This window comes from Stenella coeruleoalba (assembly GCF_951394435.1).
Source record: "Stenella coeruleoalba genome assembly, chromosome: 16".
NCBI classification, from domain to species: domain Eukaryota; kingdom Metazoa; phylum Chordata; class Mammalia; order Artiodactyla; family Delphinidae; genus Stenella; species Stenella coeruleoalba.
This window is the reverse complement of record NC_137162.1, coordinates 71,816,104-71,832,227: the sequence shown is the minus strand read 5'-3', so window position 1 is coordinate 71,832,227 and position 16,124 is coordinate 71,816,104. Positions and strand designations below refer to the sequence as shown.

The 16,124-nt window shown below is 41.9% G+C and overlaps 1 protein-coding gene across 1 annotated transcript in view; it reads right to left on the bottom strand.

Annotated features, from left to right (window-relative positions):
- LOC307175491 (ankyrin-3-like) overlaps positions 1 to 16,124 on the bottom strand; it is a 331,772-nt gene that overhangs the window by 38,903 nt on the left and 276,745 nt on the right. Inside the window, exons 32-37 of the mRNA XM_079900598.1 lie at positions 15,480 to 15,708; positions 14,681 to 14,806; positions 13,790 to 13,912; positions 13,324 to 13,350; positions 12,167 to 12,248; positions 137 to 7,930 (exon numbers count right to left, since the gene is read on the bottom strand). Of these exons, the coding sequence (XP_079756724.1) occupies positions 137 to 7,930; positions 12,167 to 12,248; positions 13,324 to 13,350; positions 13,790 to 13,912; positions 14,681 to 14,806; positions 15,480 to 15,708 (8,381 nt within the window). The remainder of the gene's footprint in view (positions 1 to 136; positions 7,931 to 12,166; positions 12,249 to 13,323; positions 13,351 to 13,789; positions 13,913 to 14,680; positions 14,807 to 15,479; positions 15,709 to 16,124) is intronic.

Below are 16,124 nucleotides of genomic sequence, written 5' to 3'. Positions count from 1 at the left end.
CGGTTAAGTCACTCCACAGGCAATCACAACAGTTCATGCACTAGGGTCTACGAGTTGGAAAGTGTTTACAAACTATGCTCGTTCTCCAGGATGTGAGCAAAGAGTGCTCGAGAGACCTGACTGCCTTCATTCTCACCAGTCCTCCTACTGCTCCATTTCTCACTGCCGGCCTTTTCACTCTTTGATTTTAAAGGTGCTGCCTCTGTTTTCTTATCTCTAGCAGACTTCGCTGTAACCGAAGGCTGGCCACCCCGGGAAGTCTCGGACAACGACGTGTTTCTCGAGGTACTGTCTTCCTCATCGGACAACTCGGACTGCATCTTTTTGTCTTCTTCCGAGAGGCGGTCCACAAGCTTTAAGGTCTCACCACTAATTCCCTTAAAATATTCAATGGAGTGTTTACATACTTCCTTAAGCTGACTTTTCCTAACTTTAACTGTGGTGGTGGTGGTGGTGGTGGTGACGGTGGTGACACAGGTGGATCTTACCTTTACTGGCAACTTGGATGGAAGCTGTTTGGCCTTGCCTCTGTCTGGCTGCCCCTGCTTTTGTGTAGCACACGGTTTTCTAACTGAACCTGTGTTTTCCCTGTGTGTATTCTTCACTGGAATTCTGGACTTTACATCTACACGTGAAGAAGCAGTGAGGGTTTTGGTTTTCTCAGATTGACTAACCTGCTTCATTTTACTCACATGAATGTTTGGCATATGATCTGGTGGGAAGAGATCTTTTGGTGAAGTGGCCTTTATGGGAAGTTTGGATTTTCGCCTAATCCCTATTGATTCCTTTGTCTTTTGCTGCTCTCCGAGAACTTTCTGTTTCTCTCTCACACAGTGTCCTTGCAGTACCCCTGTCCTTTTTCCTGATGAGCTTTTCACTGGGTTAGCTCTCTCTGTGGTACAAGTGGGTGCAGAATGTTCTGTCAGAACTACGTGACTTGTAATGTTATCTGTCTGTATAGTGGAAGAATCCAAATTGTTGTTGTTATTAAAGTTATCTTTTTGAAAATCATGTTTTTCTTGGGGCCTAACGCCCATGTGGCTATCGGCTGTATTTGAAATCACTGTTACAGGTTCATTCTCTAATCCCTGACCACTGGTCATCACAGCTTCTATCTTATCTGTCACTTCTCCAGGGCCTTCTTTCTTCAAGGTCATGGTGGACGCAGAAATTCCCATCTTTATAGGCGTGCGCAACTTGGGGTCAAGTTTAGAGGTGTTAGTGGCCGCTGCTGCTGCTTTCTCCTGGGAGCCGCTACCGGATGTGCCTTCCTGACACTCTCCGCTGGTCGGGATGCTGGGGTTAGGTTCCACTGTAGGTGCCTCTACATTTCCCTCTAGATTGGTTTCTACAGTGGTGTCCCCTGCCTGTGGCTGTGGTATGGCAGTGACTGTACTTTTATCCCCTTCCCCCGGGTCCCCTGACTTCCCTTCAGAAGTATGCTCACCAATCTGGAAAAATTGGAGCCTCTCTTCCACAAAATCCCTCTTGCTCATGTCAATTGCACCACTGCGAGTCATCTCAAACATTTTTCCTTCATGAAATGGGAAGGGGTTAGGCTCACTAGTAGGGGTACTTTCGTCAGTTGGCGTTCGGGCTGGCGTTGTATCAGGGGTGGTGGCTGGAGAGCGGTCTTCCACAGCCAGACCAAATGGCTTAGTTTCGTCTTCCCGTGATTTACTGTCATAAACGTCATCATCCCCTCGGTTATTAGACCAGGGGTCAAAATCTAGACCTTTGGTAGCTACTGTCTTAAAAGGAGTGGCAAATTCTTCATCTACTTTGTAACTGAAATAAGTATCAGGAAACACTGATCTGTCAGGATGTCTGCCTTCTAGTGTGAAAAACTGGGCCCCCGACTTCTGATCAGTCTTAGCGGGAGTCTTTTCAGATGAAGGGCTTTTGGAAGGTGGCTTCTCTTCATCTGGCCCCACCCTTCCCTCCTCCTCCTGGATAACTTCCAACTTGCTTTGGCTAAAGGAGCGATCAGCTGGCTTCAGAATGCCCTCCGTGTTCCAGACATCTTTCTTCAGCTCCAGGGTTTGACTTGGGAATTTAGAATCACTCTCTGTCAAGCCGTCATCTTCATCTTGCAGGTCGTAGCCGTCCAGAGAGTCGATCTCTGTGGCATCTGTATCGTGAGAAAACTCTGCCGTGGTGGCAATGGAACACTCTGTGATGGACTGGTCGTTGTTCCCATTCTGGGCCGTTTCATTCTGAGGTGAATCAAGGCCAAGGCCAAATTCAGTATCTTTTCCAGATCCGTTCATTTCTGATTCTTTCTGGGTGGAAGCCTTTTCAGCGGAGGCTTTGGATTTTGTCACTTCTTTTTGTTCGTCGTCGACCTCTTTTAACTTGAAGGTGTATTTTTTGACCGGGACTGGTTGATAAAGGGATTCGTCATCGCTGGAGTCACTGATGTCCGCCCCGGGAGGAACTGGGGAAGGCGGCTGCACCCTGATGACTGGTTCCGCCAGCCGGTACTTGTCATGCTCGTCTTGCAGACTGACTTCAATCATGTCAACCTCTCTTTCAGGGAGGTAAGGATGTTTCTTATCGGACTCCATCTGGTCTGCATCCAGCGGTGGAGGAGGGGGAAATTCAATGTAGGCAACCCTGTTAGCTCTGAGTCTTTGGTTAGAGTCTGTGCTCACACTGCTAGGCGTGTGGCGCCCGACTGCTGCCGTCTCCTCCACTGCAGTCTGCTGTAAGGAGGCTGACCTGGCCTGTCCCTCCTCCTCAGATTCCTCCGAAACCTCGGGAATTGGGCTGGGTTTGCCTGGTATATAAGCTATAAGCGAGTCGGGTGTCTTAGATGTAAATTCATAACTCACTTCCTCTGAACTGGGCGTCTCTGGGGTTAAAGGGCTTTTCCCAGAGCTGTCTAGAAAGGACACTTGCTCTAGAGTATCATCTTCGGGACTAGCCTGGGGAGAAGGGGGTTGCTTTTGCTGTCTAGTTGTATAAAAGGTCCCCCTGGTCTCTTGTACCGTCTTACATTCCTGACTTATGATTTTTTTTACACCTCCTTGTTGTATCTCCTTTTCATACTGCTTCCCCACCTGTACAAAACTGACATAAACAGGTAAAGTTTTTATCTCTTTCCCTCCCTCCGTCTGGGCCAGTGGTGCAACTTTTTCCAATCCATCAATGGGACTGTGGTCGAGTACATCACTAGAGGGCGATTCCTTTCCTGGGCTAAACTCTAGAGAATCAGGAGACTTGGTCGGGGAGAGCTCGGTTTCATTGAGAGGCGGGCATAAGCCTACGTAACTCTGACGTTTGGAAACTTTGCTGATTTCTGAATAGGTAACTTTTTCATCTTCTGTAGCATTAAAGTGCTGTGTCTCAGCTGTCTCTTTACTCATACTTGAGTGGGATAACTTTTGTGATAGTTCATGTTTTGGAAATGTCGACTGCTTGCAAAAACCATCGGGAATGTCAGAAGACGGCGTCCTCCTTTCCTCCGCAGCCCTGACAGGGATGTGCGACACTGCCGAGCTCTCACTTCTCCTGGAAGGTTGGTCAAGAGATCCACCTGGATGTTCCCCGTCTTTAACACCGTATTCCCTGTATAAGACTTTTTTGGAGGGAGATTTTACAGTCATTTCCTTAATTTCTGAGAGAGAGCCATTTGTTAACAATTTGTGTTCTCTCTCAGTCACAGACAGAAATTCATCCCTCTGATCAACAGTTTTACTCTCAGGGTGACCAACGTGATTCTCTCTTACATCATGAACAAGTACATGCGAAAGTTTCTCTTTCTGCGACTTATTGTTAGTGGCTCCAGGACTTTCCCACGTTCTAAAGACCTTTTTGTCCCATGGTCCCTTGGTTGCTAATTCTGCGGTTACGTGACATGCCAAGTCCTTAGGCTGTTGCTCAGAAAAATAGTCAGGCATTGCTTTACTTGAGATTTCAGTTCTCTGTTTTTTCACATCATCAGAGCCAAAATCATTTACAACCGTTTCATGGCTCTGAACATGCTCATCTTTAGCTCTGAATACCGTAAGATCTTTTTGCATAGGGACACTTTCATCCAAAGGGTCTATGGCCTTCTGCTGTTTCTCTCTAGCGAACACTTGGTAGACAGGTAGCTTGCTCTCCTGGATTTTTTTAACTGGGATTCTGGATTGGCCATCCGGCTTTGTGTCTTCTTGAGAAACGTCCTTACTTTTGGCCTGCGCGCCTTGTTCAAATTTTAATCTAATGGAACTGAGTTTCGATTGTTTGAGCTGAAACCCAGACTGGGGCCCTTCTGATTCTTTGCTCTGTGAACGACTTCCTTTGGCTTCCTCTGTGGACTTGCTATCCTCAGTCTGTTGGGAAGGAACCACCTCCGGGCTGCTGGGCAGACTGACTGCGTCCTTCTCGTCGGCTCTGGGGAAGCCTTGTCTGTCACAGCCACGCTGCCTCGCCTTGACCCACTCGTCACTGTTGGCCAGCAGTTCTGTCAGCAGTGCTTTCTCAGGGCTGCTACCGGTAGAGCTTTGAGATGAGTATTCTTTGCCATTCCTAGGGTGTGGCTTTTTCTCTGGGGACTGCAGTTCATCATTGAGCTTTTCGGTTCTGTCACGAAAAAACTGTGACACTTCAGTCAGTTTTTCTTCAGCTTCCTTCACGGTCCTGTCCACCCTATCTTCGTATATCAACTTCTCTCTACCTCTGTCTAATCTGTCCTCAGCAAAGCGCATCCACATGGCATGTTTTGGACTACTAACATCGCCAGAATAGTGCAACACTGTCACTTTATCAAAATGCTCATCCTTAGACACTTTACCTACACCATTTTCAGACACATCTTTATAGATTTTGGAGAGAATTTCTTTTTTGGGGGCAGTGACTACTTTTTCTCTGGCCCGCTTATCAGACCCCTGTAACTCTGAGCTAGGGGGTCCCGCATGGTCTGTAACTGATTCCTCGGTATCAGAATGAGACACATCTAGCTTTTCTGACAGAAGCATTTTCTCAGCAAACCTGTAAGATTCCCCTCTTAGTTCTGACAACTCATCGTCATGGTATTCTATTGAGTGCTGACTCCAAAGCTTCAGTGTTTTATAAGAGTCATCAGATATGAGCTGAGCAGAACTAGGGCGACTATCTTCTTCTTGGGACACGGGAGTGTTTACTCTGGAAGACTCCAGATAAGAAGGCAACGACTCTTCAGCAGTGAGTTCTTCTTCTTCTTGCTGACCCTGTTCCTCTGAACAAGGAAAAGCATCGTGTTTTTCTGGCAGAAAATCTTTTAGGTTAATATCTCCCCGGGATAAGTCTTTCTGATATACATACATTTCCTTTTCGGGATGCTTTTTGGTTTCTCTAATAATGACTTCAGTGGGCTCAGCTTGGTTACCTTTTTCGATGTGGACTTCTATTATACGCTCCAGTTTGGGTTTCATTTGGTTGTCCTTCTCTGCGTGCTGGGCTGAGGTTTCAGCAGCAGACTTGTGAACGTCTGGGGACACTGCCGACTTATGTTCAAACAGACCTGCCAGCTCTTTGGAAGGGTCTCGCCCGGACTGAAAGGCCTTCATGATGTCGTGGACTGACATGGTTTCTTCAATTCTCTCAGAGGCGCCTTCACTGCCTGGTGGAGAATGATAAACCATTCTGGTGGTCGTGGTTATGTGAGTCTCTTCTTTAACACGCATGCCTTTGCCCAGAACGTGACTGTGGTCGTCTTCTTCGCTACTGGTTTTCATTTGAAACGCCTTGACTTTTTCTTTAATACTAGAAGCGGTGGGCTTTGGTTCCAGCTCCATAAACGTAGGTGACGGTTTGGGTGACATGGGCTCCTCTGGTTGGGACGGGGGAGCCTCTCCAGCTGAGGGCTCATAGCTCCTGATAACATGAACCACTTCAGTTCTCGTTTCTGTAATGACCGGAGGGATGGGGACTTCCTGAAAAAGTGGTTTGGGACCAGTGCTTTCAGCGCTTTGTGGGGCTGAAGGTGTTTTCTCACTTCTTGTTTCAAAGCCACTGTCAGACAAGGGACTTTTATCTTGGTCATGTTGAGAAAAGTCATCTGGAGACTCTAAAATAGTATCTGTTCCAAAGAAGGAATCGGCCATCTTACATAACTCCTTCTCGGAGGTGGAAGACCTCATGGAGGCTGGAGGCATTTTGAGTTTGTGTTCCTGCAGGGCGATTGCTGGTTTTAAAATTCGTTTCTGTCTCTCTTCACCATCCTTCTTGGCATCCTCAAACTTGTACTTGAAGTTCGTCAGTGAACTACTCCCGATATCATTTGTTAGGTAATCGATAACTTGGGTCAAGTTATAATCCTTGTCGGAGGCAGCCTTTGCCTTAACTTGCGCTCTCTCTGGCGGAGATGGAGAATGGCTCGCAGCAGCCTGTTGTCTTGCCTCTCTTATTTCTTCTGAACTGAATTCTGTCCAGTCGTCTTCGGGAGAATGTCCGTTGTCACTCTTTGGTGATTTGGGTGGTCCCTTGTTATCCACACAGACATCCTTTTTAAGGATTTCACTAACTTTCACTAAGTCTTCCTTCACTTTCTCGACAATTTTGAAAGGTTCTTCGTCGTCGATTCTCCCTTCTTTGGGGAGCTCAGGTTGGAATGGCTTCTCCTCAGGCACGTCTGTTTGGAGTATTGCAGTCATCCGCATTAGGTCCTCCTTCATTTCAGCCACGTCTTTTAGTATCTCCTGACTGGAAGACAGAGAAGATGGCGTAGACAGCTTGAGGGCAGATGGTGCAAGGAACAAAGATGACTTAACTGGAGATGAAGTTCGATTGAAATGGGGCTGAGGAAGTGTCTCCGTAGTCAATGTTTTAATGGGCGACAGCAAGGCTGCTGCTGATTTTGTAAGTGAATTAGAGTCTGGAAGTTTCTTTAATGCTGGTTCCGGCAAAACATTGACTACAGAGTATACTGGCACTGTTATTACTGATGAAGTTACAGATGAGGTAGTTGCAGATATCGACGACCCGAGGGATGTATAGAGTGCACTTGCAGAAGGAGTTCTTAGAGACTGAAAAGCTGATGGTGCTGGAGAAACATACGACCTGAGTGGGGAAAACGGCATTGCTGTGGTGGTCGGGAACACTTTCTCAACTGCGTCAGTGGCTCCATTAACCACAGAGCTCACAGAGTGTGTAGCTGTAGCAATTTTTTCCTGTAACGTGGCAGTGGCTTTGCATCCGTTAATTAAAGTTGAAGATGATGGGTATTTCAGAGGGGAAATAGATCCGTTGACTAATGCTACCTCTGCGTGTCCAGGCATCTGTTTCACGGGTGACGAGAGAGAAGAGGCCATCGTAACTTTAGCTGATGAAATGATATCAGCTGTTGATTTAGCTGGAGACACCACTGACATTAAAGGTGAAGATATTAGCGGTGCTGTGGATGTGATAATTGACTTAAATGGCAGACTCGAGGAATACATATTAATGTTTGATTTGGGGGAAGCAGGGGGTGTCATGGTAATGGACGACCTCTCCAAAAGAGATCCTGCTGTAGTCACCGGGGACGTTCGAGAGGAAAACGTAGAATTGGATGCCAGCCCCTTTAAAGGCGAGGCCTCCGTGACTGTGGGAGCTCTAACCAGGGTACCAGAGGAAACTTGGATATTGTATGGAGACTGTGACACCACTGTTTTTATTGGCGAAGAAATTGTCCGAAAGGATCTAATTGGAGATGCCACATCACTAATGGATTTAACCGAAGATGTAGTTGATGCGCCTAACGTGGATTTGATTGGAGAAGGAGTCGAAACAGACCATATTGATTTTAATGGAGAAGCTGATGGCGTATTAGAGGAGGAACTTGATAAGGAAGTGAAGCCTGACGTGGCCGGCCCGGGCACTGTCATCGGAGCTGCTGTGCAGGACTGGTATGCTCTTGCAGAAAAGAATGGCTTGTATGAGTAAGTGGTGGGGAGGGATCTCGTTGGTCCTGCGCTCCGTTCAACTGTTTCTTAAATTTTAAAATGAAATCAAACACAAAAATCAACAAAAATGGTTGAGAAACAGAGAGACCAGAGAAAAAAATTGGTCAGTAAACTTTGAAATATTACAAAAGCAAGTACAATTGTTTGCATGATTTAGAATGGAAGAGGCAAAAGGAACAATTAAGAGGAAAAAAAAATTGCTCCAGACATAACTAATCCAAAGTTAAAAACAAAACTAAGTAAAACACAGAGCAGTGTGAAATGAAAAGACAGAAAAAGCACGTTGCAACCAAATAGGCCAACAGTGAAAAAAAACAAAAAACACAAGGAAACGATGATGAGAAAAATAACCACAATGGAAAAACTATTCCCTTACTTCCTATTGACTTTCTTATGTGCTGGTTTTGAAATATCAGTAGCCGTTCTGTTTTGCCCGTATAGGTACATGTTTGTTTCGTGCAACCATATAACTCTCATTTTAGTAAGTTCTAATGTTCCATCTCCTTGGACCTCTCGGTGATACAGATTGCACCTACTTAGAACCACATCAATGTGCGTAGCTATACATGAAATGTCTAAAGCTCTTATTTTAGAAAACCACTCAAGCCTATTTCATGCAGGATCCAAAATAACTTTTAAGTGACAGGCAACTGATGTGCAAACTGTGAAGCCACTGGATTTTAAATCTGTATCTTCCATGCACAACTCGGTTATGCTTCACACCCGTAAAAAGCCAATAAGAGCAAGAAGTTTTCTGAGTCAGAATTTTAAAAGAAAAAAAAAACCAAAAGGAATGTTTGCATTTATCTTTTCCATGCAGTATATTCCTTTTGGTGAGGAAAAAAGGAACGTAACATGAAATGATTTTAGAATGCATGTGTACGCACACACAAAGGGGGGAAAGAAAACCAGAAATATGGTTCATGGTTACCATAAGCAAGCAAAGCAACTGAAAACATTTTCTCATGCGCGATATATCACGGCAAACGAGCCAAAGAAGTAATACAATTTTTATGCCATATTATGCACAATGTGTAAACTTTAAAAACACTTTCACAAGAGTATTTAGAAAGAAGAGTACACTTTTTCCATGAGATGTGAAGTCTTGGTACCTTTGAGATTTTTTTTTTTTTTTTTTTTGGCCGCCCCTCACAACTTGTGGGATCTTTAGTTCCCTGACCAGGGATCAAACTCGTGCCCCGTAAAGTGGAAGTGCGGAGTCTTTTAACCACAGGACCGCCAGGGAAGTCCCCTTTTGAGATTTTTTAGGAAAATATTTAATACCGCATATGAAAAATCCATCTGCAACTGAATATATCCATGTCTGGTGTTGTCTTCATTACGGATAAAAGCACATAGTTTATCTCAGATATTTTTCCTAATCCATTTACTTCTAATTCTCAAAAGGTATCATGGGGGAAGTCTTAAAAGCAGTCATATTTTTAACACCCCCTATTTAACTCTCTACAGTAGGATACGGTATATATCCGTGTATATATTTTATCGATAGCAAAGGGACCAATTCTGGTTCCTTCCCAGAATATTCACGGGACTCATGGATACCTCGAACACTGGCGCAACCATGAGGCAGACCTACCACCAGGAAGGATGGATTTAGTACCAGCATTCTTCTGGCAATGGGATAAGAAACATACGAATGAGGTAAGCACCCTCGCTGGGGGAGAGCAAGCACACACTGAGTCCTCTCTACTTCTACAGTTCTAGGAAACAAACTGAGCTGGTCACAGAGGTTCGGAATGCCTGCCAAGGGCTAACGTTCTATGTCAAAGTTGAGTAGAGTTTCGCTTCCAGAAAGCACTGGTGTTCAGAATAAGAGTGAAACTCGAAGAGGAAATGAGAATCTGCTTCATCTTTACGCTCTTCATGCTGTGCTCGTGCCATTGCTACAATCCAGTCCTTGGATTAACAGCGACTCCCACAAGGGTGAAGATTTTCATTCCTGGTGTACATTTAAATTCAAACATTCAGAACATATCCTTTTCTAGGCTTACATATTATTCTAAAGAAAAGTGGAAGAACTAAGGAAAAAACTCACCCATTCATTACCCCTCCTAGTCACAATTCTCCACATTGGCTTAATTTTGGAAACACCACACTGCAAATGGAAGGTTTGGGGATTCCTTCAATTCAGTGATTTGGGCTCCGTTTAATGGCTCAAGAGAACTTATTTTTATAACTACCAGAAACTGGCAAAGCATCTCTCCTTTACCACTGAAGTCTGGCTTCACCAAGCAGAACAGTCTTCTGAACCACATCTAGGGTTTTATACTTTGCACGAAGCAACCCATTTACTGATTAGTTACATATTTTATGCTTTAATGACACATATTTTGTGATACCCTTTATAACAAAGGGAATTCTGGGTGTCAGGCACTGAATTACAGCAGAATCTTTTTTCTGGAGGGGGGCGTCGGAAAGGACAGGGTAGTACAGGAAAAGCTGCCTTCACTTGGAGTTCTAACACCAATTCAGGGGCCATAACATTTCCTTAGGTTTTCTTTTAGTCCTTTCTTCGTTCTTCCCATTCTTCTGTCCACCATTATGCTCCCTCTCGTAAAACAGAGAGAAAAGTACCCTCTTCCTTCTATCAAAAGTCAAGGAAGACAAACTACATTTACCTTAACTGAAGCTAACCAAGAAGTAGCAACCCTTTCAGAGGTGGGAAAAATTCAATTGTCTCAGCACACACACCTGACCTTACAACTCATGTATTCCTCAAACAAATACCTTAGGGACCAAAATCGGATAGGAGCTTGCCTGCCCAGAGGTACCCCAACCTCAAGTAGCTGGTCCATGGAGACTGTCCAAAGCTCAAGGCTACTGCCTGGCAGTGCCAAGCATCCACACCATGAGAACCTTAGCTTTGGGGCAAAAGAGTATCCCAAGGAAAACTTCCACCCAGGAGATTCAGTTGTATAGAAAAACCATCTAGTTACATACACACATACGTTCCCTGCTTTGTAGCATAATGGGAGTTAATTTCAGCTCTTATGGTTTTGGAAAGATTTAGACATTTATGCTAGAGGAAAAAAGAGATCTGGAAGAACATTCATGAGAGTGGTTGGGTTTCCTTTCTCTTATGCTCCCCATTTGGTGTCTGAATATAAACGCTTCCCTAGTATGTACTCCAGGAGCTAGACTGCAGAAGATTATGCTAAGACCACCTGAGCGAAGTAGTAGAGTAGTTTCCTGCTGCACATTTAATATGCTATGTTGGCCCACAGAAACAAGAATTCAGGAAAGATGGGAAAAACCAGAGTTGTGGTTCTTACTGGTAAATTTCCAATCCTCCCTGAATTCAAGTAACTGTGAGTAATGGGAAGCAGCTAGAAATGATTCACTAATTTAAAAATAATTTTTGTATAAATCCTCCTCTGATGGTTCAAGTGGCACCATGCTACATCGGTCAAACACACTGCTGCTCTCAGCACTCTTAGTTCCTGTTGGTGGAGAGGATTATCTTGAAGGCAGTGATCACCAGAGGTGATAAACATAAGGATGAGGGAAACACAGGGAGGGGGGAGGGAGACAGAGAGAACGAACGAATATGACTGAATGAACCTATGCCTTGATACTTGCAAGCCAGTTAACAATGGACCAAAACAATCACTGAGAGAAGAAAAGGGTTTAACCCGTCTAGTGAAGGCCAGCCTTAGAGCTGATATTTAATAAAGAGCAGAGGGAAGGGGAGAGAGAGAGGGAGGGAGGAAACATAAATCAGTAAACAAGTGCTACCTCAAGAAGGTAGGAAAATATAATTCTTGCCAACTGGGACAAAAAGGAATCAGGACTAAGATATAATGACCTACATATATTAAGAAAAATGAGATGACCAGAGTTACTTTATCATCCTTTATACCGTCCCACATGGATGAAAGTAAATATTTTCTCTTTTGAGCACGGATTTAAAGCAACCTTGGTACAACATTATCTCCTAACACAGTTAACTACCAAGGTAAAATCAAGGTTTTCAAATTCAAGTGATAGATGTTTCTAATTTAAAAAAAAATAGCTACTGGCTTAAAAACACTTTTAAAGCTACGATCTGGGGGTGTTTGTACCTCACATCTCCAACTATATACAATATATTACTTAGATCTCATGATAAAGTTTTCCCACCGGCAATTTTCTTCTGCCATTGGGTTTTCACATGACCCCAAAGTTCAGTTAGTATAGAAAAAATGTCTCTTCTTATAAAAATCCACATAGATTAGTAAGTGTGTTAGGAAACTCACTCATTCCAGGCTCAGTCAAGTAGCTGTAGCGCTTACGTAAAGCCAACGATGCAAAGCTCTGTCGTCTATCCGTTTTCTCGTTCTGGAAAAGAAAAAAAAGAGGAAGATTATGTTCCACTTCCTTGTGACATTTTCATCATTTTGAAACATTCTGTAGAATGGCATGTTGATATCTTGTTTATCCTTATTTTTCTTCTTACGGATTTTCCTCAGGGAAATGCTAATTTCCTACTGTGGTTCTACAACCCCACCCCAATTCTTAGCCAAATAACCATCATTTAGCAAAATATAAGAGCACCAACACAGCAGACTACAGGGAACTACAAATAAAAGACAAGCACTACAGAGACTTCTGATGCTGAGCAGTAAATTTTCCCAAATTTGTTCGTATTGAAAGCACATATATCATGATGTACACTCACTCGTTGTGAGTACATTCAAGGAAAAAAAGGCACACAAAGTTTATTATTATGATTACTGCTGTTGTTTCTATATGTTAATGGGCATAAAATGTAGACGAGGAGATTAAAAAGAGGTTAATGGTTTTACTGAAGTAATGTTACTGAGTCTTAAGGCTACTGATTCTATTTATTATTACTGAGGTGTGAGTTTTAAAAATCCAGTGGTCTGATAACTTGGAGAAATACTAGGAGATAACTTATAAGAAAAAGTTTATTTAAAATTTAATTGAACAATTATACTCTTAAAAAATGGCCAAGATAAATTTCTTTAAATAGAATATCAAATATTTGTCAATAGCCACTGAGCGCATATTTTATAGTACATAAAACATGTAAAATGTCATACATTATCATCATCTTTGATTTAAAAGTTATAACAGTGGATACTAGGTGAAAATATGCACAAACGTATATTTATCCATGCCAATCTATCACATTTAAAAAATGCTTAAAGAACTTTAGCTCCTCTTTTTAAGTCATTAGCTGGATTTTAATTCTATTGATTGTACTAAAGTACTCTTCTGTACATGTGGAAGAGTAAATTATTCTTTAAGGAAAAGTATGCTTTACCTCATTTAAGCTAAGATCTGCAAAAATATAATACATTTCCCACACTTCAGCCCTCTGCAACTTCTTTTATACAGTTCCATTTCTATTCTATCTCCGATAGAGTAAAAGCAGAAGTGTTCATATTACCTCATCCTCTTGATCTGACTCTGTCTCCTTTTGGTTCCAAGATGCATTGCAGAGACAAGGAATATTATAATGGACAGCAGGGAAAAGAATATCAGGATATGAAAAGGACTGAGTAGGGAGCACAAAATGCAAGCTGCTTTAGAAAGCAAAGCAAACCAAAAGAAGCCAACAAAAAATATCAAAGCTATACATCCATGGCAAATTAATGTGTGACATTATTTGAAAACAAACAAAATCTATGAACTACCAGCAGAAGCAGAAGCAATAAACAGAGGACTCAATCGTACAAACCATAAGAATCTGACACCACAGTCACAAGACTTAGTCAGTCTACACAAAGAGACTAATAAAACTTGAGTTTCAAGAGCTTTAATCATGTTACAAAGCATTCCTTAATTGCATACCAAGGGCCCCCTTCTTCAAGGCCAGGGAAAGAAAGTTAAAATAAGCCAGTATTAAAAGATACCTTTTTATGTGCGGGCAGAGTGATGTTTAAGTTGCAAACAGCTGTTTGAGGCAGTCCTTTTGTTGTCTTTGGTTCTTTCAGAAAAGACAGACGACCGCAGGGCTCTTGGCTGGTGTCTCTAATCTAGAAGAATTTAGGTAGTTGACAGTTACAGAAAGAGACTTTTCTGAGGATTGCCCATCTGCACAAGAGTTAAGCGTGTTTGTTTTATGGAGCCCTTCGAGAACCAGGAATAGTAAAGGGAAAAGGTGATAACGATTACAGCTCAGCCGACATAGTCACATTTAAACCTAGCAAGATTTAGAATGCCCAGTTCCTAGTCCAAACACAGGAATGTTACGTCTGCTGGTCTCATCCTGACAATCCAGTGTACAGTCTGAGTTATATGTATTTTCTTCCTGTCTAATCATTTCTTTCTTTCAAAGCCTCAGTTTTAGCAACCATAACAGCAGCAAATAGTAATAACAATAAAACAATTCTCCTGTGTCCTCTGGTTCTCTGAGGAGGAAGATGGTCTCTCCAGAATGTCCCCGAGTTCCATCAGAAATAAAGATGAAACTTGAACAATCAATTTGGATTTCATCCATTATTTGATTACTGAGCAGTCCAGATAGGATGCATTTTGTTATTCTAGATTGCTTGGTCTCACAAACATTTGCCTACATATAAATGATCATTTAGCTGTTTAAAAGGTAGAGACTCTTTTTACTAATTATAAAGCTTTCCTGGCTCTAAAGTACACTCAGGTAGAACTAGGACAAAAATCTGACTTTCTTCCTATGAATTTAAGTTTGGTGGGATATTTCCAACTGAATAAATCATTAGAATCTTTTTTATTCTTTAAGAGCATTTAAAAGAAAATCCACAGAGTCTCTCTTGAAGGTGATTTACCTTGATGGAGAATGGCAGTCTATTTTCTTTGAAAGCATAAAAGTTAAAAACAAGTTGCTGTCCTCCTTTGGTAAGTGCGGCCAGGTTTCCATAACAATCAACATAAATAGGCTTTCCTTCCAGAACCTTTTGGAGTAAAAGAAATACATAATTTAATGGTAAATGGAAAGAATTCTGAGATTTTAAGTCATATAACCTTAAAAGACCAACATGTTTCTATGTCACGTTTGTCTTGTAATTGGGAAATTACTTCTGGTGGTGCTATTTGCCACAAAAATAACTCTATCGGTTCACAATTAGTAACTGCGATTGGAAACGGCAACATGGACATGTACAAGACAGAATTATAGATTTATTTCTATTCTACCAAATATAAATCTAGATTTATTTCTATTCTACCAACTTTAAACGTATTTGAGAAAGTGCCTGATATCAACCACTTACCCATAGAGTTTGAAAGTTTTTTTTGACTCTTAGATACTTATCCAGTGATTGAAAAAGGAAAATCATGGTGATGTGTCTAGACAGTGAACATGAAAATAACTCAAGTGGCCACAGGAAAATCGCAACCATGACCTAGATTCGTTGGTACTACATTTTAACCAACTAAGATAACCTCGAAGACATTTAAAATCATTTGAGAGTGAATCTGTATCACATTTTAAAACAAAAACTAAACTCAATAATGTATTTGATATTTACAGTACATGCTGTATTAGGACCTCAAAAGAAAACTCAATGTCTGGAGAATGTAACAAAGTGCTGTAACTGTTTACAGCACTTGCTGTAAACAAGGTACCTCAATATCTTTGCTTCTTGCAACTTCCTCAAAATTCTCTTGCTGCTCTAAAGTTTTGTCCACTTTATCATCTGTCATGCAGAAACATCGCAGAGAGGATTCTACAGGATCATTCATTTTGGCAAAAACAACAAACTTGGCCATATATGGAACACATATTAATTCTCTGTACAGTTGTGTGGCTAACCCCACAGTTTCTAAAACTTGATGGCAGTCTGCAAGCCAAAATCTGAGGGAGACAAAAACAAAATATCCAAAGTATAAAAATAAGGAGATGTCAAAGCCAAATCTTAAAGATTCACCATTAAAACAAAGAGTATATAAAGGAACTAAACCAAAACATTAACTTGTTCATTTGAACAAACAGCAAAGATATTTACTCTGTTTATAAAATACAGAAACCCTACTTTTATTACTTGTTATGCTTTTGCTAAGAAAATGCTAAGGATTTTTCTCCTCTATTTTCTTTTCCATAAAATTCTTTTTCCCCTCTTAACACATACCCACGACAAGCCTTCCTTTCTACTCCTGCTTGAGAGTTTATTACTTCACCTCTGGAAGGAACAAGAATTTTATGGGGGAAAATGGGAGAGAAAGGAAGATCCTATCCGTTTTTATGAATTGCTAAGAAGCAAGTTTACTACC